General features: G+C 44.8%; 1 protein-coding gene across 4 annotated transcripts in view; it reads left to right on the top strand.

Annotated features, from left to right (window-relative positions):
• The window catches only part of LOC107225356, a 73974-nt gene that overhangs the window by 14909 nt on the left and 33877 nt on the right, over window positions 1-25188 (top strand). For 2 of the 4 annotated variants that reach the window (XM_046742777.1, XM_046742776.1), the window contains exons 2-4: window positions 8606-8673; window positions 9087-9577; window positions 9922-10201. In XM_046742777.1, the coding sequence (XP_046598733.1) occupies window positions 8643-8673; window positions 9087-9577; window positions 9922-10201 (802 nt within the window). In that variant the 5' untranslated portion in view covers window positions 8606-8642. Of the gene's footprint in view, window positions 1-8605; window positions 8674-9086; window positions 9578-9871; window positions 10202-25188 lie in introns of those variants that run through there. The other 2 variants (XM_046742778.1, XM_046742779.1) reach the window with 2 other exon arrangements.

Raw genomic sequence — 25188 nt, 5'->3', positions numbered from 1 at the left:
CTACATCGAACGAATATCCCCATCTCCTCCGACCTGCGAGGTAAAAATGGACTGGGAAAAAATTGGTAAAAAATTTACCGCGATTAATACAAGCGTGTGTAAGGAAAAGCGAAGAAAAGGAAAAATCGTTGCGCGCACCGCCTTCTGGCAATGCCACGTATAATCTAGCGCCGCGCCGCCTCGTCTTTCGACTTCCGATTTGAATATATCTTGCCTCCAGGGACCGCGGGTTGTGGGTACACCTATTGCCCGCTACATAAAACACCGCGCGACGAACGTGCGTGGGTATATAATGCAGTCAAGTTTTGAAAACATTCATCGGGCGAAGAGCGCCGCCGCCACCGCCGCGGTGTGCAATTGGTAGTTGATTAACGTGGCTGTTACCTGACCGTTCGATTATAACGCACCTATTCCCAACACAAGCGCAGTGTCATTAGAATACCGTGCGTGTGTAACTACGTATCGTCTTTCACGGGATATGGATGAATTCTTTTTCTTTTACGCAAGACGTCGACTCGTCGAATTGTAAGAACAATTTTTGGCCAGCGGTAGATTCGAGATTGAGCGAATGATCGAAAAATTGTACGGGATTTACGAGGTTGAAGTTGGTAACGTTGTCGTAACGAAACATTGGGGGAAAAAACGATATTTTTTTATTTTGACAATGATCTCGAATGAACTGAGATTGCAAAATATGAGTACGTTTCGTTTCATTACGGCTTACTGAATTTCAGACAGTTCGGAAATCGCACCGGAAGTAGGATGGCTTCTAGTTCGATTTATAATTATGCTATCGCATGTCGCTAGGTCGTGAGAAGGAGCTTTGTCAATTATCCGGACTTCCTCGCGACGGCTTCTGAAAAAATGTTTGATTTGTCATAGCTGTAGGTACGTGACTATCTTGCGAAGAGGCGTGTTTGAACTTGTAACGTCTCTGTTTCGCGTTCGCTCTTCGTCCGCTCGGCTTCCAATCCTTCCGATTTACCTTTATCTCATTTTCTCCTTTTTCCCCGGTCGCAATAATAGGAAACAAGAAAACCCACGAAGAAGTGGAAGTGGAGAAAGAATAAGAATAAGAATAAGAATGAGAATGAGAATGAGAATGAGAAGAAGGGTGCCGGGTGATTAATGAGTCGCAGGTCGCTATACTGCTGCAGCCAGCGCCAGCCTAGTCCTGCCGAGGATAAGATCTCGAATGGAATTCTTCTCTCTCCCTCTCGCTTTTACATTCGATTTTTTTAAATTCGTTACTTTATCTAGCCTTATGTTAATAGCTCCTGATATGAGAAAGAGCTCACCGGTTAAGAGGAGTTCATTTGTCATTTGTTTCTGGCAACGCGTGAAGTCGAACGGAGGCTGAGCAGCACTCTCTCCTCTCCTCTCCTCTCCTCTCCTCTCTTCGCTGCCGTCCGTAGAGGCCGGCAATAATCACCGCCACATGCCCCCGCGTCGCGGCTAATATATAGATGGATAATCGTCCTAACCAGCGGCAGCGGGCTTAATAATTTCGTATTTCCTATTAGAGTTGCCGGGCGCGTTGTGTTCTCCGGGTTTCATTAATTGGAGCGCATTAATATCGCCATCATAACCGGCCGCTTGTACACAGTGACACCCACCAGTTTTTGGTGGCCGCGCGTTTCGATGGGAGGACGGGCCCGAGTTCCAATGTGTATCGGACGATGATGGCGTTCCTTCATGCTTTATGGTGTATTTGGTCGAAGGTTCGAGCCGAAGTCCCGGCGACGTTGAGCTCAGGCCGCTTCGCTGTTCGAGGTTCTCCTGCATGCCCGGATGCAGGAGAGAAGAAGAGTGCAGCCCGGTGTACCTCTTAATCCAGATTGAAAATATGTAAATAAATCCACTCGTCCGGTGCAGAGGAGAAGAAGAAAAAGAAGAAGCAGCAACGGTAGAAAGGGAAAGAAGAGAAGAGAAGAGAAGAAGAGAGGAGAAGGAAGGCAGGCAAGCCAGGGCAAGGCCCATTCTGTATTCTACGTCGAAAAAGTATTTTAATAGAAGCGATCCATCATTCCCTCGCTGCCTATAGTAGTATACTTTTTCTTGCCGTTCTCTCTCTCTCTCCCTCCCTCCCTCTCTCTCTCTCTCTCTCTCTCTCTCTCTCTCTCTCTCTCTCTCTCTCTCTTTCCTCCCTCTCTTGCTTCGTCGCGATACGTGAATGTGCGCGCTTGTGTCCATTTCTCTGATAGTGTACGTACGTCTCACTATTGCGTCCAGATTGTGGATTGGCAGGTGTGCGTTCGGCTTATACTTCGCGTCTCTACGAAGGTGGTGGATGATACTTGTAACCTCTCGCACCGTGTATGAGGTGCCTCGCTCGTACGTGAGAGAGCGGGATAATATTGCTCGAAAAGTGGAAACCTCGACCACGCGCACACACCCACGAACCGAACACGAACGAGCCAGTTTTTACTCAAAATTTATACATTCCAAATTCCGTTATAGTCTCCGAGAAAACTCCGTCAGTGTGCTTGCCTGGGCATAGACACAACGCCCAACCACGTAACTCTGTTCCAATTTCAAGCGGACTTGCCGTGAACTCGAACTTCTTGGCTAGTCGGTTATTTGCACGCCGATTGTGAAATTGATTTAACGACGCGTTTTTTTTTTTTTTGGAAAATTTCAGTTTTTCAAACCTTACGATCGTCTGAAATATTCGGTAAACCGTAATACTGTTGCGTTCTGGAACGTTAATTATGTCATAGAAACTCGTATTTTGTAAATTCGTTACTTTTGAAGCTGGATGCCTAAGTTGCTAGATTACAGTAAGTTTTCGTTCAACGTTTTCTTCAACGTGGAGTTATGGTTAATAACTTCGACCTCGTAGTTATGCTTAGACATTCCCAGAAAAGTTGTTCATTCTCAATACCTTCGATAGTTTCAGGGTATATACTGGAATCTCGTGAATAAATTATTTCTTGTACCGCAATGAATCCTTGTCTCATAGCTTAGGTATTGGACGGAAGCGTGCAATTTATAATTCGTGGATGAATCAGTTGACTTCTCCGGATTCTCGTTTTATTGTAGCCTCGATCCGTTCCACCGTAGCGTAATAATTGATCCCTAAATATTGTACAGTGATTTCGAACGGTAGAGTTGAAAAAAAAAGAATAATGTTAAATAAAAATAAAGCTCGGAAACTTTTGGCGAAAGTTAGCTTCGTCGCGGTTCGCTTTTTCTATAGTTCATAATCCGCATAAGCGCACGCGGAAAGACACGCACACACGCATCGCTTAATCCAGTTCACCGATGACGTCATCGCGGGTACGGGACTTGAATTTAGGCAAGGCGAGGACGACGATTGCAGGGGGAGAGGCTAATGAAAAAAAATTGACCCGCGAATGGTGGGGCGGTAGGCATATATTTTTCAGCATTGCGAAGAGGGGGCTGGGGGGCTTCGAACCCCAACGCGGAGAGAGAGAGAGACAGAGAGAGAGAGAGAGAGAGAGAGAGAGAGTCGGCCACGTACTATAAATCTCGAAAGTTTTTAATGCTTTGCATCAAGCTGCTGTTGCTGCTGCTGCTGCAGGCTACGCTTTTCCACATCTTCCTCTCCTTCTCTCTCCCTCGTGTACACGGATCCGCCACCGTATGCCTCTCCTCTCCTCTCCCTCATCCACGCCCAATGCCACGGTTTACTTCCCCTCACAAAAAACCCCTTGCAGGAAGGACATATTTGCATACGCGCATAATGGGCCCGGGATCCTGGGCCGCCTCACCGCCGCAGTAGCCTACCCCCTTTACTATTAATTTTATAAAATTATTCAGCCCATTCGAAACTGCGCAGCAGCAGCAGCCGCAGCACCTTTTACCTACGTTACTTATTTAAATAACGGATTTTCGAAATCTCGTTTTATGGGATGCTCGTACCGGGGTTCGTTCCCTTTTTCTTTCCCGTGTGCGTAGCTACGTATACGCTTACGCATCCTCGTCTCGTTTGCTCCTCACCTTTCCGAGAGACGGGGAAGGCGAATCGGAACCACCTATAATAACGCGCAGCTTCTACAATGCAGATTTGTTGGATTAGGTATTCGCCTCGCTGCGAATGCGATGTGTGTGTGTGTGTGTGCGGAGGAAAAAATTGGTGTACGAGAGAAGATGAACAAAAAAAGACAAAACGACTCGAGTTACGAATGCTGAAACTGAAATCCTGTTTGCATGTAGGTACCTAACCCGGCATTCGACACAAAACGTGCGGTTTAACGGCGTTGTTTCATCCGTTACGGAGAAATGAAAAATGCGTTACGATATCCTGTTGTACGGCTGCGTTGACTGTAATTTAAAGCGCAGTTGTACGCACTTCTGTTTCTGATTCTCTTCTTTTCTATTTCCACCTTTTTCTATATCCCTGTTCCGAGTTCAAGACGAATACCGAAGTGCCGGCTGAGTGATCTCTGGCAGCGTGTGTAGAAATTCGAGCTAAGGAAATGTACAAATACGATATTGAGTTTTGACGGAAATCAGGTTAGCGTCACCGTGCCAATGCGCGGACAGTTCTTCTCTCCTAATTTCGAAAGATGAGCGTAAAAACAAAATTTTTGTTGCTTTTTTCGTTAGAACCGGCACACACACCGGCGTAGCCTTGTTCGAATTGGTGGAGAAGCGAGCCGAAAGGTGTCAAACCGGCATTAACATCGATAAGGAAAGCCTCCTAATTTCCTCACCGAGAACCGATTACTTCGGCGGTAAATTACGGATCGGCGAGTCGATCCCGAGCTGCATCGGGTGACATTTCGACACGGCGGTTGCACCGCATCCGGAAAAGTCCTGACGAGCCGGAGCTTCCGATAAGCCGCACGCGTGCGCGTGCAGCGCGTGAGATGCGCGCGAAACTTGCTGAAACAATAATATTTTCCACGCCATTGCCCGTCCATTAAGACGATTTAGCATATTTTGAGAAATGAGCTCCAAGGCTCGTATATCGCCGGCTACTTAGAGTCTCCTCTCCTCTCCTCGCCTCTCCTCTCCTCTCCGCCTTCATCGCTTCTACACCAACTCGCTACGAGGTAGAGCCAGAGCTCTAAATGCCTTGCGCCCCGCTAAATGGCCTAACAAGATTAGTACATTGTTGCCTGCTCTATTTTTAACCTACATACCACCAACCCTACCCTCTTTAGAAAACGTTTTAAAAGAGTTTAGCGGAAAATCAGTAGCCTCGTACATTTACAAACAGACTTACCGCCGCAGCGCCGCAAGCTAGTTTATACTCGTAAGGACTTCATCCCCCGCGTTCACTTTGCCCGTTACGGTTTACGATATTCGTGTTATGCTTTCTTTGAAATCCGTTCGTTCTAGCCGAGGCAAGAAAATTAGCTCTCTTTTCGCGACGACGACGACCAAGTTCTGCTATTTTTTCTTCTCTTTTCTTTCCTTTTTGTTTTTTTTTTTTCCCTCACACTTCTGCAGCCCGCTTTGCGCTTTGTGCACACTTCTTCCGCCGTATTCTTCATACGTATGTATTTATACCTATAACGTACCTACGAATATGTTATTATGACTCCTTGAACCAGTTCTCAGAATTCCATGTTTTTAATTCTTTAATCTTAGCAGGGCTCTCGCGTTTCACACTCTATCTTACGAACACATTCCCTCACGGCACACACGCTCGGCGTCTCTCTTTTTCCATCCATTTTTCTCTCTTTCGGTACTCGTCTTTAACCCGCCACACTACCACCACACCACCCACCGACAAACAGACACGTTCGCGATAATCGGATCGTTTTTGCGCATACGGAATAAAGACGAGGAAAAAACATAAAGGCAGCCGTGTTGTGACCGTCGCGATTGTTGGAATAGAAAAACTCTGGGTAGCCGTTTTGATTCTCGCGTACTCTACCTGCCAACCTTCCACTTAACGCCTAGAGAAATTCTACATACCTAGTCCGAATATATTCCGATCGAGAGCGTATCGTTCGTTGAATGAATTTCACGACGATAGCATTGAGACGGTATTCGCATCGGTGATTGCCAACTGCAATCGAAGGTGAGTCATTCGTTCCAACTTTGTACGATCTTACACGCGTGTGTTTCAAGGGATGGTGGGTACGCGTTCGTTGTTTGCTCTGAAATAACAATTTCCACGGCACACACTCGTCCTCGAAGTAAATTATTTATTTTAAGACCTTTGAATTTGAATAATCCTCGGGGATTCAAGACACTCGAAGAAGAGCCGGCTGCTGGACCGCGCAAGCTGCATGACGGACGCTCTGGAAGTTGGTTTGGTTTCTTCGTTGGACGGCTTTGCTCCGTATCCACGGTAGTCTTAGAGCCAGTCTCAGTCTCGGTCTCTCGCTACATTTGAGTGTTTGACGAATGTTGAGTTGAACGTCCCCCCCATCATTCTTGTTTCTTTATTTCTTCTTCCCTCTTGTCTGCTTTTTTTTTTTGTTTCATCATTCCGCAGCCTTTGGGCCCATCGGGGCTCGTCGGAGAACGAGCAGCTACGTCGAGTGGTCAGAGACTCGCCCTCTGAAGAACAAGCCGTTCGTTCGTCTTCCGCGTCCAACCGTCGCGAGCATCGCACTTTCGAGCAATTAAACGACACGTCGGTAGATCGGAATTAACATCGGAGAGCGGAACGTCCGGTTGATCGTGGCGGGTTGTTTCCGCGTTTAAAATTGACTCGAAATCTGTGCTTTCATCAATTCGAAAGAAATCTCTTCTTGATTAAAACCTGCAGAGAACCCGACAATGAGTAATCGTCGAGGTGACTTCTCGAGGTTGTAATGAGATTATTACTATTCCGTTAGACGACGGAGCAAATATTTCCACGACGGTTAGACACGCCGTTTCGACCGGACGTATTTGGTACGCAGAAAGCCTCACCGGATTTGGAACTTAAGGGAATGCCAGTGAGCGATTCGCGACCGACGCCGAGGAGGCAGTCTTAATTTCCTTGTTTGTCTTTAAAATTAGAACCTACACTCCGGGTAACATTTCAAGTGAATCTAGGTCACCGTTTGCAGACTACGTACCATACACTTACCATTCTAGGTACCCGAAGACCACGAATAAAGACGGGACTCGACCGCGTTTATACTTATACACAAAGGCGTACTTTACTCGGGTACGTGAATTTCTTAAAATCTCATTCGACGTGCTGAACATCCGATATTGGGGCAGTTTAACTAATGCCAACAACGCAGATTCGATCGCATTGGCATTTTTTGATAGGAGCTTGAGGTGACGAATAATCGAGACCACTAGAAAACTGTTATGGTTGCGTTACAAAAGAGAACGAATTTGCTTTGCTTGATTTTTTTTATTCTCTTAGAAAATAATCTGGATTTCGCAAGTTTCCAGCTTTGAAATTGTTCGGACAATTATTCTCAAACTCTGTGTCCGTTCGTAAGCTTGGAAGTTTACAACAACGGAGTATGTTTGCTGGATAACGGTTGTTAATTAATTTCCGTACAGCTGTAATCGGCGCCGATTGCTGCTGACGTAAGGAAAATGAAATGAATTACAGCGCAGCTGAAGCTTATCGCTGAGCGAAATCAATTGTTTTGTCGAGCAATCGGAACCTAATTGAATCTCCTGTACATTTGCCGTTTGTCAAAGTTGACTCGGCAGTACGCCGGTTTGTCTGAAAAAGCGCGACCTCTACAATGATTTGGAAACGGTTCATGTGTTACTTGGCCGGTTTTTACAATATCCTGACCAACCAACCCCCTTTGATCGTAAATTCTCCGTATACATCTGATAATGTATTCAAGGTCCGCCCTGTGGGAGCGTGGTGGGGTAAAACTGGGCGTTCACCATAGGTACTATAACAGATGTTAATTACCCCTACTGTATATGGTCGACAAAGAGAATATATATATATATATATATATATATATATATACACACATATATGTATGTGGATACAGACACGCGTTCTCACCTACGTACACGTCTGTTTTTTGTGTGTGAATAGACTGTATATGCGACGGCGTGTACCGCGTACGTTGTTCATCTACCCGCACGAAGATCTCGCTCTGGTTTTCTATGATCGGGCCATTCCCAATCATTCCCAGCACCACGGCAAGTCGAGGTCATCTTCTTGACAGCGACCAAACATTATCCTCTGTAATTCCATTATTATGACAAATAAACACTTCGTCAAACAAACCGAGAATGTTTAATCAACGAATCCGGTGTGTTCCATCTCGTGTGCGAGAAAAGCGTATCCGTAGGAGAAAGATAGGAAACGGGGGAAAAGATTTTAATAGTTCGCAATTTCTTAGTCTTTGATTTGACTTCTGATTTTATTTCCCTTGTCTGCTCGAAGTTGGCCCGATTGACTCGAAGGCAATTAATAATCTCGCCTGACCAGAATACGCGAACTTGTGTTCGCTAAAAAATAGTTGGCAATCGTGCCAACGGTCACTGTACCAGTTAGCAAATCTAGACGGACCAATCTGAAGCTTCTGCGTGCGTTTGCATCTGCAACAAGTACGTGTATATATCTTAATACCGATGCGAACTTCGCAAGTACCAAATACATGCCGACCTTTGTTCCGCGCTTGCTTACTTCTTCTCCTTCGTATTTCTCTCCTTCTTTACTCCAACGATTTAATTAAAGACATTGTTTGAATTTCTGTTTTAGAATGCACTGAGGAAACGAGAGGTGGAAGGACTTTGAGATGTCAGCTGTCACCAGTCCGTATGGCCCCAGTAAGTCGCTACAGATTTTATTAATATCCGATGAAAATTTAGTTGTTTTTTTTTATTCAAATCTAACCTTGACCGAATTTCAAATATTCCTCTACCGAACGCATGTTTCGTCAAAATTTCCACGATTCTTACGCCAGTGGCTTAAGTTACGGACCTACGGAGATATCCATAATTTGAATTGGCCCAACGATCCAATCGCAACCTTCCAACGACTTGGTCGTTCAATTAAAGGACGGCTTCTCGTTCAGTTCCATGTAATCGTTTTTACCGGTTACCATACTTGTTTCACTGGTCCGAACGGTAACGACGTACAATTTTCTTGATTTTCGGCAAAGTTATGACGCAGCGTGAAAATAGATTTGGATTCATCCAGCCATCACTCACGGCTCGCGTTTCTTGCCTCCCTAATCTAGCGGAGATGCTGTCCGACTCCGTTTACAATTACGCAACGGCTCGCACCGCCGATCAGGACTCTGACTCTCAATTCGAGTCGCAAACGCCGATCCAGATATCGTCGGGTCAAAAGCCTAGGAACAAAAGGAAGAATTTTAAACCAATTAGCAGCCGGATGGCCGAGGTCTCGGACGAGTCTGATCGCGAGGAGGTCGACAGGTACATCGACGAGGAGGACAACCAGATTGACAATAACTCGAACGACAACGCCGTCGAGATACTCGAGTACGAGAGAAAGAAAATGCTACCGGTCGACGAACAGCGGGTCAAACTTCCGACGGACGAGAGGGTGAAGCAGGGCTTGAACAACAACGAGGCCAGTCCGATGGATCTCTCGGTTACGACCCGGCCTGCCTCTTCCGAGGCTGACGACGACAGCAGCGACTCGATGAGGCACAAGTTCATCCTGGAACAGCTCAGGTCCCAGAAGCTCTACTCCCCGAGTCGCGAGGTAAGACTTACCACCTTCAGACTACTCCCAAGGGTTCGCTGTTATCTCCTTTGCGCTTCGGTAGGGAACTCGCGTTGCTGCTCACACTTTCCTTTCGAATCATCGACTGTGAAAACGAAGACGCGTTCGCAGCGAGCGAGGCAGTTGAACGTGAAAAATTTTTAATCGCCCGCTCGCTCTGACGCCAATCATTTGTCGGCGATTGCGCGAAAGCTCTGATCGAACCTCTAAGGGTATCGAAGATGCGGTTTGCGCTGCGAATGTATTATTCTTGTTGCTTTGTTTCTTGGTTAGCGTTTGTATGCGCGATGGATGAATAGGAAGTTGGATTGCGTGTCCTGCAGGTAAGGAGTCCTACCTCGGATTCGTCGGAGAAAAGCGGCGGCAGTGGCGTACCACTCGACCCCGAGGTCGCGGGGGGACGGCTCGACGTAAACGGCGGCCAATTCGACGACGAGCGACCCGGGACCGAGGAGAGGGTACCGACCCAGGGGATGAGGGAGTACGCCGAGTCGACGATGCAGGAACTCCTCGCGATCTACGGCCTCGGCGGAGAGCTCGCCAAGTCAGTCACGAGGCAGCTTCCGCCCACTTTTCTCAATCCTCCGGCCAGCCATACCCAGGGTGAGTAAAAGCTTTCCTTTCCCACCGTGTCGGGATGTGTGTTTGTTTCATTTTGGTTTTTCATTATCGTTACCGCGCTGCGACGGATCAAGTCGAAGATTTTTCATTTTTCGCCGTATCGTGAGAGCAGGATCGAAAATTCCGTCTTTCTTTTTGTTACGCAATTTTAAAACGCGGCGAATGGCCGTAGCGCAGGAATGGGCGTTATTTTTCATTCGTCATTTTCGAACAAATGCCGTGTCTATGATTTACGGGAAATCGAGATGAAAGATAATTTACTCATTTGGCGCGGCCGAGTTTTACCGCATGATATGTATTATTTTTTTTTTTTTTTCTAACTCTTTTATAACGTTTCCGTTTTCAACGCCCACTTGAACCCTTGAACAATTTATTACCGACTATCATTGCGTGGCTAAGCTTTTATCAAATTTAGTATCACAGTTACGGCTACTTTCGATACAATCAGTAGTGCAAATCTTTCCGTGAACAATTTTTACGAGTTACCGAAATCCAAGATTCGATACAAAATACAAATTTTTAAACCGACCAAAAAGAAAAGATTCGCAAGTTTGTTGGAGAGTTCGAAAGAAAAATTGTCATTTTGACGACAAAATAATCTTAGTCCTCGGTATAAAATTGTAAATTGGTTGGATTTTCCGTAAAGTTGAATAATTAATTTACCTCTTATTATAAAGGAATTTAGCGAAGCTTTGCGTGGCATTCCTTGCGCGAAATGCGAATGCATCGAACGCAAATAAACGAAGTTCTCCTGTCCCTGTCCCGTGTAGTCTGTGATTTTCAAGCTTACACTTAGGTATGCTTATGATTCCTGCATATATCTGAATTCTTCCTCGTTAAATGATGCGAGCGCAACATTTTTCGTCTTTCTTCAAGTCTAATCCCATGCTAGGATCGATCGCAACGATAAGAGGTTCCTAACGTATTCAGATTTCGATCAATTCGTTCGCGTCAATCGTTTTCATTCGGCCTTGCGGAGCTTCCAACCCTTTGAAGTCGGTAAGGAAACCCGTCCAATTCGTTGGTTGAATACCGAACGGACTCGATTTCGAGTTCCCAGTTCTCAGTGCTCAACGGGTGGGCTTCTTCTCGGCAACTGGCGGGTCGGAGGATATCATTTTAAAAATCGTCGGTAGTGAAAGAAGAAGAAATGGTATAAAAAGAACAAAAAACAAAAATAAAAAAAAAAACAAAAAAAAAAAAAAAACCGTAACACGAACCAATGAAGTAAAACGAAAAGTGAAATAAAATGTATGGTAAGATAAAAAATAACACAACACTATCAGTTAATGAATCTTGCGGTCGTTTGGCGTAGAGGGGCGAGATGCCTCCTCACTGACAATGGGTACGCGTCCCGACGAAATTCGAAAAATAAAAAATGATTCCTCGGGTTCCCGACCAGAGGCGGTCGTGCCCTCCCCCCCCCCCCCATAAGCGGGGGTCTATCTGTCCGGCTGTCCGTCCATTCGTTCGTCTCCTTCCATCCTTTCTGGCTTTATCCGAGCCGGAATGATTAATGGGGTTTACAGAAATACGACGTTCAGATGTTTTCTAGTTTTCTTCGGACCCGGTGGTGCTGATGCCGCTGCTTCGCCGCGCGCTACATGCCTGGGCGTTGTGCTTTCTGTCGTGCACGAAATATGTCGGCGTGAGGTGCGTCGCCTCTCCGACACGCCATGCACGCACTCGCGCACGCATACACCAACCCCGCGTGAGTAAGCGAAGCGTAGGCTCTTTGAAGTGGAGTGGGTGTTTTCTTAAAGTGTGATAAACTAAAGAAGAGGGATAAAAAGAAGGAAGAGAGCCGGATAGAGAAAATCGACAAAGGCGCGAGCGTTTTACTCGTTGACCACTTTTCACGCGATTTCTCTGACGCGATGCTCCCCGCGTTCCTTCTTTCCCCTCGTCCCATACTTTTTATACACTTTTTCTTTCCGCTCTGCAGCAACGCCCTTCTCCGCTCTCCGCAACAGCCGCAACACTCGGTCACGACAATTTCAATTTAACGCCACTAATTTTCTCGAATTGGTTACGAAAAGGAGATGACCGTGCCGCTCGTGCCGCGCTGTTTGCTACCGATCTCAAACGCCCGCACTCGCTGTATCTACAATCCGATAATCCATGCTCGGTCTTCGCCTCCGAGCACAAATAACCTGCTTTTATCGTCTAGTTCCCAAAACCATACCGTATTCTGTCTCAACGGTCACACGGTTTGCGCTCAAATCCGCACACGTGACGGTATCGCAGTCAGTGATTTCGAAGGTGGTTTTTCAATTACAGTCACAGGATCATCGCGAAGAGTTATTGCATACTCTAATGTTACAGCAGCCTGTCTTTACACTTTGGAAACTCGTGTCGGACGCACTTTCCTGCCTCCTTCTCCGAACTCTTTCCTTCAGAAGGGAAAATTTTTGTTGCAAAATTCTCGGTCTTCTTCTGTACGTGACGCATTACGATATCCGGCGATTCGAAAACAGTTATAATCGTCTTGTGATTCATTAGCCACTCAACTGCCTAGGCGTCACAGCGGCGTAAAGCGCGTCCGTGCCGTAATTGAAAAAAATCGCGGAATGGCGTCGCAAAGTAATTAAATGTTTTCGGTGTCTCGGGTGAATATATATTCCTTTGAAAGCATGGGTTTTAAGTATTTTCGATGTCAAGGAATCCGATTATGACAATAAAAAGTTCGTTCTTTCGCGCATTTGTACAGACCACGAGGTTGACGAATGTTTTTATCACTTTCTCAAATGCCGTCGTAGAACAAGCTATCATTTTCATTCTCGGTGATGAATTTTTCTTTTGAAAAACATTGAATAATAATATTTTTGAGTTCAAATACGCGATCTCAAGAATTACCGAGTCATTTTTTTAATACAAGTAATAGTTGTACCGTATAATAAATCACATTGACTCGATAATTTGCGAAATTGCGCATTTGGACTCAAAAACAGTATTATTCAGTGTCTTTCAAAAGAAAAATGCATCCCAAAAAAAAAAGAAAATGATCAAAAACTTGTGAAATTTGAGGAATCAAAACTGTATGAATGCGCAAAAAATACAACTTTTTATGGTCACAATCGGATTCCTTGGCCCCAAAAATACTTGATACACATGCTTCCAAAAGTAAATAATCACCTAAGAAACCCAAAAACATTGAATTACTTTGTGACGCAATTTCACGATTTTTGCTACGGCGCCTTGGTAGTTGAGTGGCTAATACCCTGTGTTTGATTATACTCTATCAAATGCGGTGAATTGGAAATTGCGTTTTCGTGCGACACCTCACCCATCAGCCCTTGCGGGATGAGTCACAAGTTGTCGTGGATTCGACGTTTTGCTACTCATTGCTCAGCGGTGTAAATAACTTCCCACTCCATAATCAACCCGCTGAGAAAATCGATTAATCGATTATTTCAGAGTTACAACAAACTCCAATTAATTCTGAAATTCGTTGATTCCATCATCGTTCGATTCAACGATACATCGCAATCCGTCTCTAACGTTGCACGCGGCACTACGACAGCGAAAACGACGAATTAGACACGTGAGTAAAGAAGTGAAAAAAAAAAGAAAAAAAGAAAAAAGAACGATAAAAAAGAAATGTCAATTTTAATTTCTGAGAAGTTGACCTTTCCGCCTACGCTTCGCTTCGTTAATCCCACCATCCGAAAGTGCCCGTAAACTTCGAGAGTCGGTATACCAGATATCGGTCCAGTCTGCGGATGCAGTTGCGACACGTATATCGCCTACAATAAAATGTACGAAGGGTCGCAGGTGGGGGGCGATAATTGGCATGGAAGGATTTGTCTCGGAGCCGGCCGGCGGGAGTGTCGTCGCTACGACGTTCGCTGAGAAAAATTTCATTTGTCATAGTAACTAGAAAAATTCGGTAAAACAGGTACCGTTAAAAAACTGTTTTAATACTGTTGGGATTACGAAAAACGAGATACGCCCAACCATTTTGCGCCATTGTCGATCCTTTTTCGGTAATCGCAACGCAATATCAGTTTGTTCGGTTTACTCTACTTTTTTAGTTAAACGAGGCTTTAACGTCAATTTATTCTTGCACGAGCGTTAAATTTTCGCAACAGTCATAAGAAAATCTAGCAACGGTGATCGTAATGAGAAAGAACAGCAACGGATACCGGACTTTCCGGTAACAGCTACGAAACTAATTTTCATTTTGTACCCAGAAGTATATTTTTCGATTTTGGTAAAAAATGAAAATAGTCAAGGACTAGTGTTACACGCGTGTGATCGTTCCCCATGCTCGCGGTGTGTCTCACGAGCAACGAGTCGCATTAGCGTGCGACTGCCGGCCCACGACAAGTCGACGATTCGGGGGAGGCGAAGAGGGCGAGACGACGGGCCGATACAAATTATTACGTCTAATCGACGCGGTGGATCCCGAGGCGCATCGATAGGCGGAATCGTCGCGCGGCGATTATCAGGCGTGCACGCTGAGCGCGAAGTGGGTGAGCGCGTACTTGAGTAGGTGCGCGACGACGCAGCGTGTACGATGTACGCCGTACGTACATTTATATTATACATTATACATGTGTGGTCGTACCTACGCGGACGAACTTTATGAGTTATAAGTCGGCCATCTTGCGAGCCATCATATATTCACGTACGTGCCGCACATGTGAGGGCAGCCCCGCACCAGAGCAATATGTAAGTGCCACATTCTGTTCTCTCTGCAAGACCGTACAGTCGATGTTAAAAATTACAATCTGGGCCTCGAGAGCTGGATGTCACGACGATTGCTTGTCCGTCGCTCGTTTCCTACGGATAGTTACCTTTATCCTCCAGCCTGTAGCTGCGTTACGCGTTTTAATCCCTTCCCCCCCCTTTATTATCGCATGTCCTCACCAAAACACCCAATACGAATTTTGATTTATTCTCACACCGCGTTGCTCAACGCCATCGGCGCTACCTAACGGACTTACGGAGAACGTTACCGTGTATTAGAAAATATCTCACGCGTTGAAATTAATTTGTAGTTATAACTTATGAGCAGAGAGGAGGATGGAAACGAGGAATAAAAAAAAAAATAAATAAATAATCAAATAAAAAAATACACCCAATGAAAATGGTTATGCTTGTATAAACGGCCAATCATCGGGCTCCGCGACGACTGACCGACCGACTGACTGACAGCTGTGGGTATCTGATTTCCCATGATTTATAGAGTTACACACGGTAATCGGCAATCTGTTTATTTTTACTCATTTTTTTATACCTTGATCGCTATCTGAAATTGGAGAGTATAATTTTCTAGTTTTATTCCAGCGTTGCAGGGTAGCGTGTACGATGTTGAATATTTGTCGCAATCTCCTGTCGAATTTCGCACGCGATTATTCGAAATTTTGCGATAATTCAAAGTAACGCACTCTGAGATACTCGAACATGTTTTCACTGTTTGATATGCATCGGGCGTAGAGTACAATATTTGGGTGACCAAGAAGACATTGAAGATTTCACGTGCTGTTGTTTGTTTGTTTTTTGTTTTTTATTTTTTCCGCTGCTTATTTTCACTTTTTTTCACACCAATTCCACCGGGGCGAATCGAGCGTGAAACGTTCGCCGCTGCGAGTGCAGTGATGAATAGATTTTTGTTTTTTCTCAAAAAAAAAAAAAAAAAAACGTAGGAAAACGTGAAACTGCAAAGCGGGCAATATCTACCACCCGACCAACTAAGACGAATATCATTCTTCAACGATAGTCGTTACAAAACGATAATAAATATTTCAGTTCGTCCGAAAAATAAAACAACAATCGTCAAAAAATGATTTAAGACGCGGTATAAAAAGATTGTCGCACAGTTCAAGGATACGAGAAATTCGACTCTGTTAATCAATGATTCGGCGACTATTTAAACGGTTGACGCCTTTTCGTAAAATTCGAACGATGATTTGGCGATGATGACGCCTATACGTATACATGTACGTATGTGTGGCTGGCAGCAGTAGTTGCGTAGTAGTAGTAGTAGTAGTATTAGTTCGCAATGGTATATACGGTTGGGAACGTCTGCAGCAGGCAGCGGTAGCATCAGCGGCAGCAAAAGGTATGATGAGATCGTAGAATGTTTTATGAAACACATTTTACGACTCTTGGCTGAACAGAAATGACGAGCTGCTGCCAGTGGCCTGGGCTCGGCTCTTTCCCTGCACATGTGCCGTATGTTCTTAGATGATTTCAATAAGCTAAAACTCGCACATGCGTGCGCGTATATCCGTTGCGATATATAATTGTGTACACTTTAAGTTGTAATTTAACTCGCAGGGATAGCGATAAACGGATATACGACTTATTTTTCGTTTGCGTAAACGCTTCGCTGCGCGAAATCAATTTTTCCGGAAACAATTTACTCGAGATTATAACAACTTGGTCTCTGGCGATTTTCGCAGAGTCTCCATCCGAGTTTCTTGAAACTTGACTTCATCGGCTGACGGTTTACGTCACTGACGACTATTCTCGAGCCAATTGGCCACTATATGTGCTTTTTGCTTCTTAATTAACTCGGCGCTAGCGGGAGCCTCCGGCTCGTTCTACCTCCTCCTCCTCCTTCTTCTTCTTCTTCTTCTCTTGATTGTCTAAACGCCTGTGAGAATCCCACTTTTTGTTCAAACCTCTCGAATAATGACCAACGCAGACGAATCGTTCGGCTAACGCGCTACGACGACGAGACGACGAAGACGGCGACGTTGCTTAGAACGAGAATAGGGAACACCCGTCTTACAAGAGATACTTTCATCCGCCTCGCGCGCATCAACGCTGCCTCCGACTGTCGGAATATCTCGCCGTTGTCGTCTCCTCTTTTATTATTTTCAATTTTTTCATTCCTGCCTCTTTCTTCTCGACAAACTTTTTCCCGGTTTTCTTCCTCTCTCCATTTCTATATCACAGCTTTTCGCCATGCACGCAACTTTAACGTGTGTGAACCAGCCCGAGAAGGACGATAGAGTAACAGAGAGAATAGAGGTAGAGATGGAGAGAGAGAGAAAGAGAGAGAGAGGGAGAGAGAGAGCGTGAGCGCGAGGAATACCGGGAGTGAGATGGAAACGTGCACGTTTTTTCTCGGCATCTTGTTTATTTTGCCTGTCAACTAGCTGACACTCGGACATTCGTTTAAATTTAGAATTCAATGGAGTCCTTTTAGTGGTAGCCTTTCAAATCTTAACAGATTTCTGTACAACTTTTTCGATTATTTATTTAATTTTAGTGTAACGTTGCCACGCACGCTCGTACGTACGGCTCCAGAGCCAGCCGGAACTCGGCTCAATTCTGTTTTCGTTTCAGCACCTATATGTACGCGTGCGTTGCGAGATCCGTACAATGCATGCGTACAAACGTATCATCCGTATTCACGGTTCATCGGGGAATTCCACAGCTGGTCTCTGTCCTAACCCGAACTAATCCCTTACTTCCCGTTCAAATCGCCTCTGCGTCGCGCGACATGCGCGCGAATAACGTGCCGAGGGGAAAATTAAAAACAAAAAAACAAAAACATTGATGTCGATCGATGAAGAAGCAAGAGGAATAATAATACATCGATAAATACGCGACGGACAAGGCTGCATATTTTCCTCGACACGTTCCACGGGCAGGAGAGTTATTTCGTACATATTCCGTGTCAAGTTTTGCCCCCTCTCCGTAAGGCACCGATCGCCGTGCTTATGCCGATTAACTTTTCAAACAATTCCGTTTTGAGTTATTGAACTTTGAGAGGGCGATAGGCAGCTCGAACCGTACGGCTGCCCATTAGGAGGTACAGTCGTAGACGTCAGTCTCCGAAAACCAGAAAGACTACTCGTCAAATTAATCATGGACCGATCCATCAGTTGTATATAGATATAGGCATAAAGCGTAAACCCATACACGCAGCCGTATTATTCGTCCGATGGCTTGCCCACACTTTTATATGCCTACGTACAGCACGCCCATCGTGGTACGCGTACCCGTGCGTATGGTCAAGCTGGCCTCTCATCTCGTTCGGAAAAGAAATGCCGTTTCGATTCTTTCGTTACTACGGCTGCTAACGCTATTTAAGCTCGGAATTTCTTACGCCTATAAACGTATGCGAGTATTCCATACTCACTGCACCCGCGGTGTTCTTAAGCCCGAGTTGCGCTGACGGAAATTATTCGACTTGCGAGTTCGCTGTATATACTTTTATTTTTCCACTTCCTCATCTCCGAAACTATTCGTTATTTTAGCTTGTCTTTTTTTTTTTTTTTTTTTCTTCCTCCTCGAACTGAACGTTTGTTCTTTAATGCATGGAAGGAAGCAAATTCCAGTCGATGGATCTGAATTTTTTTTCTTCGCGTAGACGAGTGAAAGAAACATCAGAAAAATTCTGTAAAAGTCTCTAATAACGGAGGAAAAAGTGACGGGAAAATGTTTTTTTTTGTTTCTTTTTTTTATCTCTTCGACTCAAGTGGCCAGACTGTAGAAAAAAAGTGTTTTCGGTATGTATAGCCGAAGGATACAGAGAAGAGAAGTTGAAAAAAAAAAAAAAAAAAAAACAACATTGCTGGCCACTTGACGTTCCTAAGTTGCAGCGAGGGGCAGGGTGTGGGTGAGTCGAGGAAAAACTGAAAAGAAAGAGAGCGAGAGATCGAATCTTACTCGAAGCCACATGGCTGGTGCAGGTACAGTCGATGCCACGAAACGATTCATCGGGACAGCAGAAGCTTAACCGTATCAGCATTCTTCTGTAACTTGTTAATGGTCCGTACGCGGCTTGGTTCCGATGTATCGTACATACTTGTACAGGTACATAGGTGTATGTACGGCTCAGGCACTGCTGTGAGGTATATAAGGCCTTCCAGTCGTGCCTGACTTGATATTTTGATTTATTGGAGGCGAGCTAGTCGTGCGAGCCTAGCCAAGCGAGCCGGTAACCTCTTATTTCCGAAAGTGACGCCTTTAAATCCTCAAACGAGAAACAAGTAATTATTGATGAAATATGAAATCAGCCGCGAAATTATGTATCTGGGTACCCAGGGCCACGGCCTACGTCGTATTTTGTTTTTCTAGCCGTCCCCCTCCATCCCCCTCCCCCAACAGAGATTTCCTCTTTTTTTTCTTCCACTTTGTAATATATTCTCATACGCTTGTTTTCTCCAACCGTGGAAATACCCATATCCTTCCGCGATCACTTCGGCTGCACGATCTGATAACGCGTTTGGAGGTAAAATAGCCGCAATATCTCGCGTATCCGCGCATATTCAAGTCCGTCAAAAATGTCGCATTGGTGGAGCGAGTGTAATACGATGGAAAAAATAAGGATAAATAATTGATGAGCAACGAATGCCTTTTTTTTCTCTTCTATCCCTCTCTCTATCTTTCTCTTTCTCTGTCTCTTTGTGCCGGTGATGACATTTTTTGTGGTGCAGTCAACCCGCGGTTCTTGGATGCTGCGGTGCCGGGTTCGACGGCTCAATTCTCTCACATTCTGACGATTTTTCTTCCGTTTTTCCCCCTCATTTCCCTATCTTCCGCCGTTTTCGTTCATTCACCTGTACTTAAACAATCGTCGCGGGTTTGTTTTACGGTTTTTTAAATTCCGCCCGGTGCGGGTGGATCCTCTGCTGCTCGAACACTCGAAGGAGGAACACGAGGCACGTGAAAAGGTATGCGAAAACCAGTTTTATCGGTCGTCCAATGTGCAATACCAATATTAATAAGCTTCATATATACACGCATTGGTGACCGTGTCGCATACGTGTTTGTATCACGCACCAAATTCTGGCTTCGCCTGTTCTCGATTCGCTTTTATACCCACGCTCTGCGGCATCGGATTTCATTCGCCGTCTTATCAACTTCCGAAACAACGTTGAACGATGACATCCTAGAACGTGCACTAATTTTATAACCAAAAACAGCAGAGAAGTCGTTCCATCTTTATCGCACACCTGGAACAACTCGGATTTTGTAAAATTGCAAAAATCAAGATAGTTTGCACAGTTTTGTGGGGGGAAATTGTACGAGCTTGTTTACCGTTTTAACTTGTCGCTGTGGGAACAGCGAAGGTGAATTTATTTTCTCCGTCCCGGAGGGAGACAAGGGCGAATTTACCGATCGAAAGGCGTGTCGGAAAATCACTGCCTTCCGAAAGATCCGCTGCCGGAAGGTGGATGATTTTTTCGTCGGTGAAAGAGGCGTTGTTATACGGCGAACGGGCATTGCGGCCCGTACTGTCTACGGACGGGGTAAAAGCGGTCCGAGTATTAAAACCGGCTAATTTTAATATTTAAATCTGGATGCGAAACGAGCTTGAAGGAAGAATTTGTGGTGCACCGGGGCTGCATGCTCGGTGGAATGACGCGGGGCCTCTCTCGGGCCTTTTGGGCCTTTCGGGTCTTCCGAGTCGCTGAGCGAGAGAGCGAGAGAGAGTGAGAGGGAGCCGCGAGCCCGGAGGAGAGTGGCACACCGCACATAACCGATTCTCGAACTCATAAATTTTAAATTATGTCAAAGAAAAAAGAAGCGCGCGCGCGCACACGCGGTGGGACCAACCTTGTAGAAATAAAAGAGCGCGCGGGTTTGAGTTTTGGTCCGCGGGGAAAAAACAGAAAACGGATCGGGCTCGGCGGTGGCGGATAGGAATATGGAGAGGGGTACGAGGGGAAGGGCCCAAGTTATGCCTAAAACGATCTCGCTCGTTTTACGAGGTCTAGACGAAATTTCAGCCCCATTAGCGAGTCGAATTTCCAGCATTAATTTGATATTACAATATTCAAATTGATCATTTGAATTTTCAAACCAACATACCGTATACTTATAGAAAGCAGAGCCGCGCGACGATGATAAGCTTTAAACGGGGGATTACGAAATTTCGAGGAAATATCCTCGGCGTCGACGCGTGTGTTACACATGTCGCACCTGCAACCTGTTGCAACGAATCTCTCGTGCGCCCGAGTACCGCGTAAATATGTACGACATTCATTTCATAACGAAAACGTTGTGCCGTACAACAATTGTTACGGTTCCTTGTGTACCTGCGTACGCAAGGAGGAGAAAGCATCGGAGAAGAATTAAAAAAAAAAAACAGAAATTGGATAAAATCGACGAATAACCTGCATAGAGTTGAATAGAGACAGAGAGACAGAGAGAGAGAGAGAGAGCGAGAGAGTGAAAGGAAATATCTTCGCTGTTCGTCCCAAAAGTCGGAGAAGCTTGTGCAAGTTTGAGCCGCCGAAGAATGAAGCTTTAACGCGTCGGGAGTTATCTTACGTGTCGACTTTTTATCCAACCGCTAATGACCCTTTGGTCGAGGCGAGAGAGAGAGGGAGAGGGAGAGAACGAGAGAAGGAGGAAGACGAAGAAAAGGAAAGGTGTATTTGAGAGGGGGGAGGGATGAAGAGGGGAAGAGAGAGAGAGAGAGAGAAAGAGAGAGCCGAGAAAATTCAAATTTTCGAGCGTGACGTGGAGGAATCGTTCCCGTTTTCGAGCTCAAACAATAGAAGAACGATTCCTATAGCGATAGTGGCACCCCGCTGCTCGCCATATTGGTACCCCGACCAATGTTTTCGTTCTTTTTCTTCCTCTCCTCTTTTTCCATACCTTTTTTGTTTCTCAAATCTCGGTTTTTTTTCTTCTTATTCTTCTTTTCTCTTCCTTCGTTTTCGCTCCGTATGCACGTAAGCGCGTATTATATGGTACATACGTATAATATCTCGGGTGATTCGTTGACCGGAGACAAAAGAAACAACGGTGTCTTTGAAGGGTGGGGGCGGGAGGGGGGGGGGGGGGTAAACCCGATCCCCCTACTCCGCAAGGATACGCGATGCACGAATGTATTACGGCGTATGTAGAAACAAATGGGTGTAGCGTAATAGGAAATACGGTCCGCCCGCTCACACAATTTTCCAGTTTCCGGTACGGTGCGGAGTAAAGTTTACGGAAAAGCAAAAAAGAAAGAGAATTATAACGAGGCCGAAGAAACGAAACGTAAGGGAAGAATCTGTTATTGTGAAATTTGAAGAGGATGACTCTCGAGGAGTTGGCATTGTTTTTTACGGTTAACGATATTTGTGTCGCTGCAGTATCGCTTGCTGGATTCAATATCGCGAATTATAGGCCCCGATACGGAGAGATTTTTGTAAAATATGCGGTGACCCGCGGAGAGCGAAATGCAACGACAACGATCTTTCCTCTCGTCATTTTGTACGTTGATTCTCGTACCGCTTGCTGCTTACTAACGATAAGTCATGTTTCAACGAAATGGGCCCAGCCTGTTCTGCCCGCATCCCGCGCGCCTTAACGAATAATACGATCCGTTTGATTTTCGAGCTTATTAACGGGGGAGTGCAGGGAACGTATTCGAATGTTCACGGGTTTAGTGCCGTGTATATAATACCGCGTGTCTATCCGTCGTATCTCTCACGTGTCCGCGTATTATTATAACCGTTTGCAATGCACCCGAAGCCGGGACTTGCTCGCCTTTGTTTGGCTCGTTTCATTTCTTGAATATGGTAGATAATTAATCTTGGAGGGCATAAAAGGGTTTTCGGGTACGGGCGCGAGAAAAAAAATGAGCATGCCGCATATATAGCCCTATTTCTTTCTCCCTCTCACCTTCTCACCTTCTCACCTTCTCCCCTCGCAGGCAACTTGTCCGAACGCTGCGTGCACCGTGGAGAAATTCTTGGCTGGTAATGATTACTGTTAATTTTATTGTTGTTATTATCTTTGACATCGCTGTCGCACACATTTCGGCCGACATTATCGCCTGTTCCCAGTCGATGAATCTCTGCGAAAATCAACGGACCGTTTTCGTATTTTCTTACTGATGGTGTTTTCTTTTTTCGTTTTTTTTGTCAATTTTGTTTCCTATTTAATATTGTTGTCGCCATTATTATTCTTATCAGTATTTCCTCGCGGCGCGTCGCCTAACCCTTTTCAGAATTTGAGTCAATAAAAAATTGTCTGGAACAAAGGGTAACGGCCTCTTATTTCTCATATAGAATGCGATGTCGGGTTCGTATAATCGCGGTGCTTCATCTAAACTTCTGTTAGGTGTTAAAAATGGACCCGAGACTCTTTATCTCTGGTAGTATCCTACAAACCGGCGGTGCGGCTACCTGACCTGAGAAGTCATCGTCGTTCGGGGATAAGATTCATCTCAAATATTAAAATTTGGAAACCTAATACTTGGGGATATTTCAACCTGAAAACCATCCGCCGCTCGGTGAATAACCGTGTCCAATTTTACAAAATATTCTGTCCCATATTAATCAGAGTCACGGTCCCGGCTACCTACCATCATGTATAACGTCAAATCCCGCATTATACCCTCGTTCGTTACTCCTGCCTCCTATGCGGAGGCGCTGCTGCGCGTTTTATATACCCGTGTATGTATTATACATATATACATATATATATATATACACATGTATATATTATGCCTGTGAAGTTATGATATTCATATTCTTGCATCAACCGCGGTACTGTGAAAAAAAAAAAAAAATATGGAGGAGCATTTGGCGCATGATCGCGTTGGATTGCATTTTAGCAAATAAAACGACTGTACTTTGAATTCTCGGATTCGACGCTCTTGCGTGCAATCTAGATATACAGTTTCCTATGGTGCGCACGTGCGTGCGTGTGTTTGTGTGTATGCATAAGGGGGGGAAACGCGAGAAGCATCGACCTCGAGTTATACTAAACGACTAATCAGTCTGAGCAATTTCGAAACGGTTATAGTAGCATAAATTGACCGAAGGGATTCTATACTTGTTATTTTTTTTTATATGCCCGCGGGTTCTTCGCGAGCTCGTACATTTCTTTTCAATTTGTTTTTTTTTTTTGTCCCAGTCTTTCTAACGTTTATCGTATATGCAATCGTGTGTAAATTTAAAGACAGTGAGGTCAGTAAGAAAATATTGAAACTGTGAGAATGTAGTTTTTGTGCAATTTCATTATTCCTTTCTATTTTGATATGCCAATGAACTGTCAGGTCTAGGTTGACACTCTACTTAAAACTTCCGAAATTAGTCCCGTAAAAATAAAAACTAGTCTTTGATGCGTGTAATCGAAATTACCGTATTAGCGAACGAAAACCATAGACGCGTAAAATTTAGCCTAAAAATAGAAACGCTGGTCGAAAAATTATCGGTATAATGAGAATTATTCAGTCTCTTTGCATAGTTGGAACAATTGGAGCGCCTCTAATTGATTTTAACACTGCGCATTCAACATCTCGCGTTTGTATACGAAGAAGTCGTAAGTGCGTTGCCTGCAGCTGAGAGTCACGGACACAGTTTCGTGCCTGCTTGTATGAGGATCGTATTAGGAAGAATCGCAGTTGGAATTTAAAAGTCTGACGGGGCGGGAATTGATTTTCAATCTTTACAACCTCGGTAACGTTGGTTCGTATGAATTAATCGCAGAGCCATGGGTGTGAATATATCACGTGTACGAGTGTACGTTACACCTTCGCTCCTACGTCTCCGCACAGCAAAGACTTGATACACTCGCGTTAAAACGACCGAGAACAGCCAAATGGAACAATGAAAAATCTACCGAACCGATAAGCTCGTGCAGCTTTTCCATTATGCTCCGACGATTGGTACCCATATCTCTTGAGGTGCTCGCAAACAATGCCGATACGAGATTCGACTTTTGTTTGCGCGAAACCTCAAAACGCGAAGAACGATTAGAAAAGTTAGGAAAGTATAAAGAATCGATGCTCAATACGCCATTCAATTCACCGAGGCTCTCTACTATCCTGCAAAATTGGGACAAGCTACGAAATTTTAGGTTGTTTTCTTTAATATTGGTGAAAATTTAAAATTAGTTGTATTTGAAGTGAGATCATCTACGCAATTTAGCGCAAGGAATATGACATTCATGTTCGTTTCAATTTATCGTAAATCGAGCTCTGTTAAAGAACGAAACGTTCCGAACTCACCATTTTCAATCGATTTTGAGAAATCAATTGATCGCACATTACTCGACAC

Source organism: Neodiprion lecontei, chromosome 6 (assembly GCF_021901455.1).
Source record: "Neodiprion lecontei isolate iyNeoLeco1 chromosome 6, iyNeoLeco1.1, whole genome shotgun sequence".
Lineage (NCBI taxonomy): Eukaryota > Metazoa > Arthropoda > Insecta > Hymenoptera > Diprionidae > Neodiprion > Neodiprion lecontei.
The sequence above is the reverse complement of the archived record's forward strand: the minus strand, read 5'-3'. Positions and strand labels throughout refer to the sequence as shown.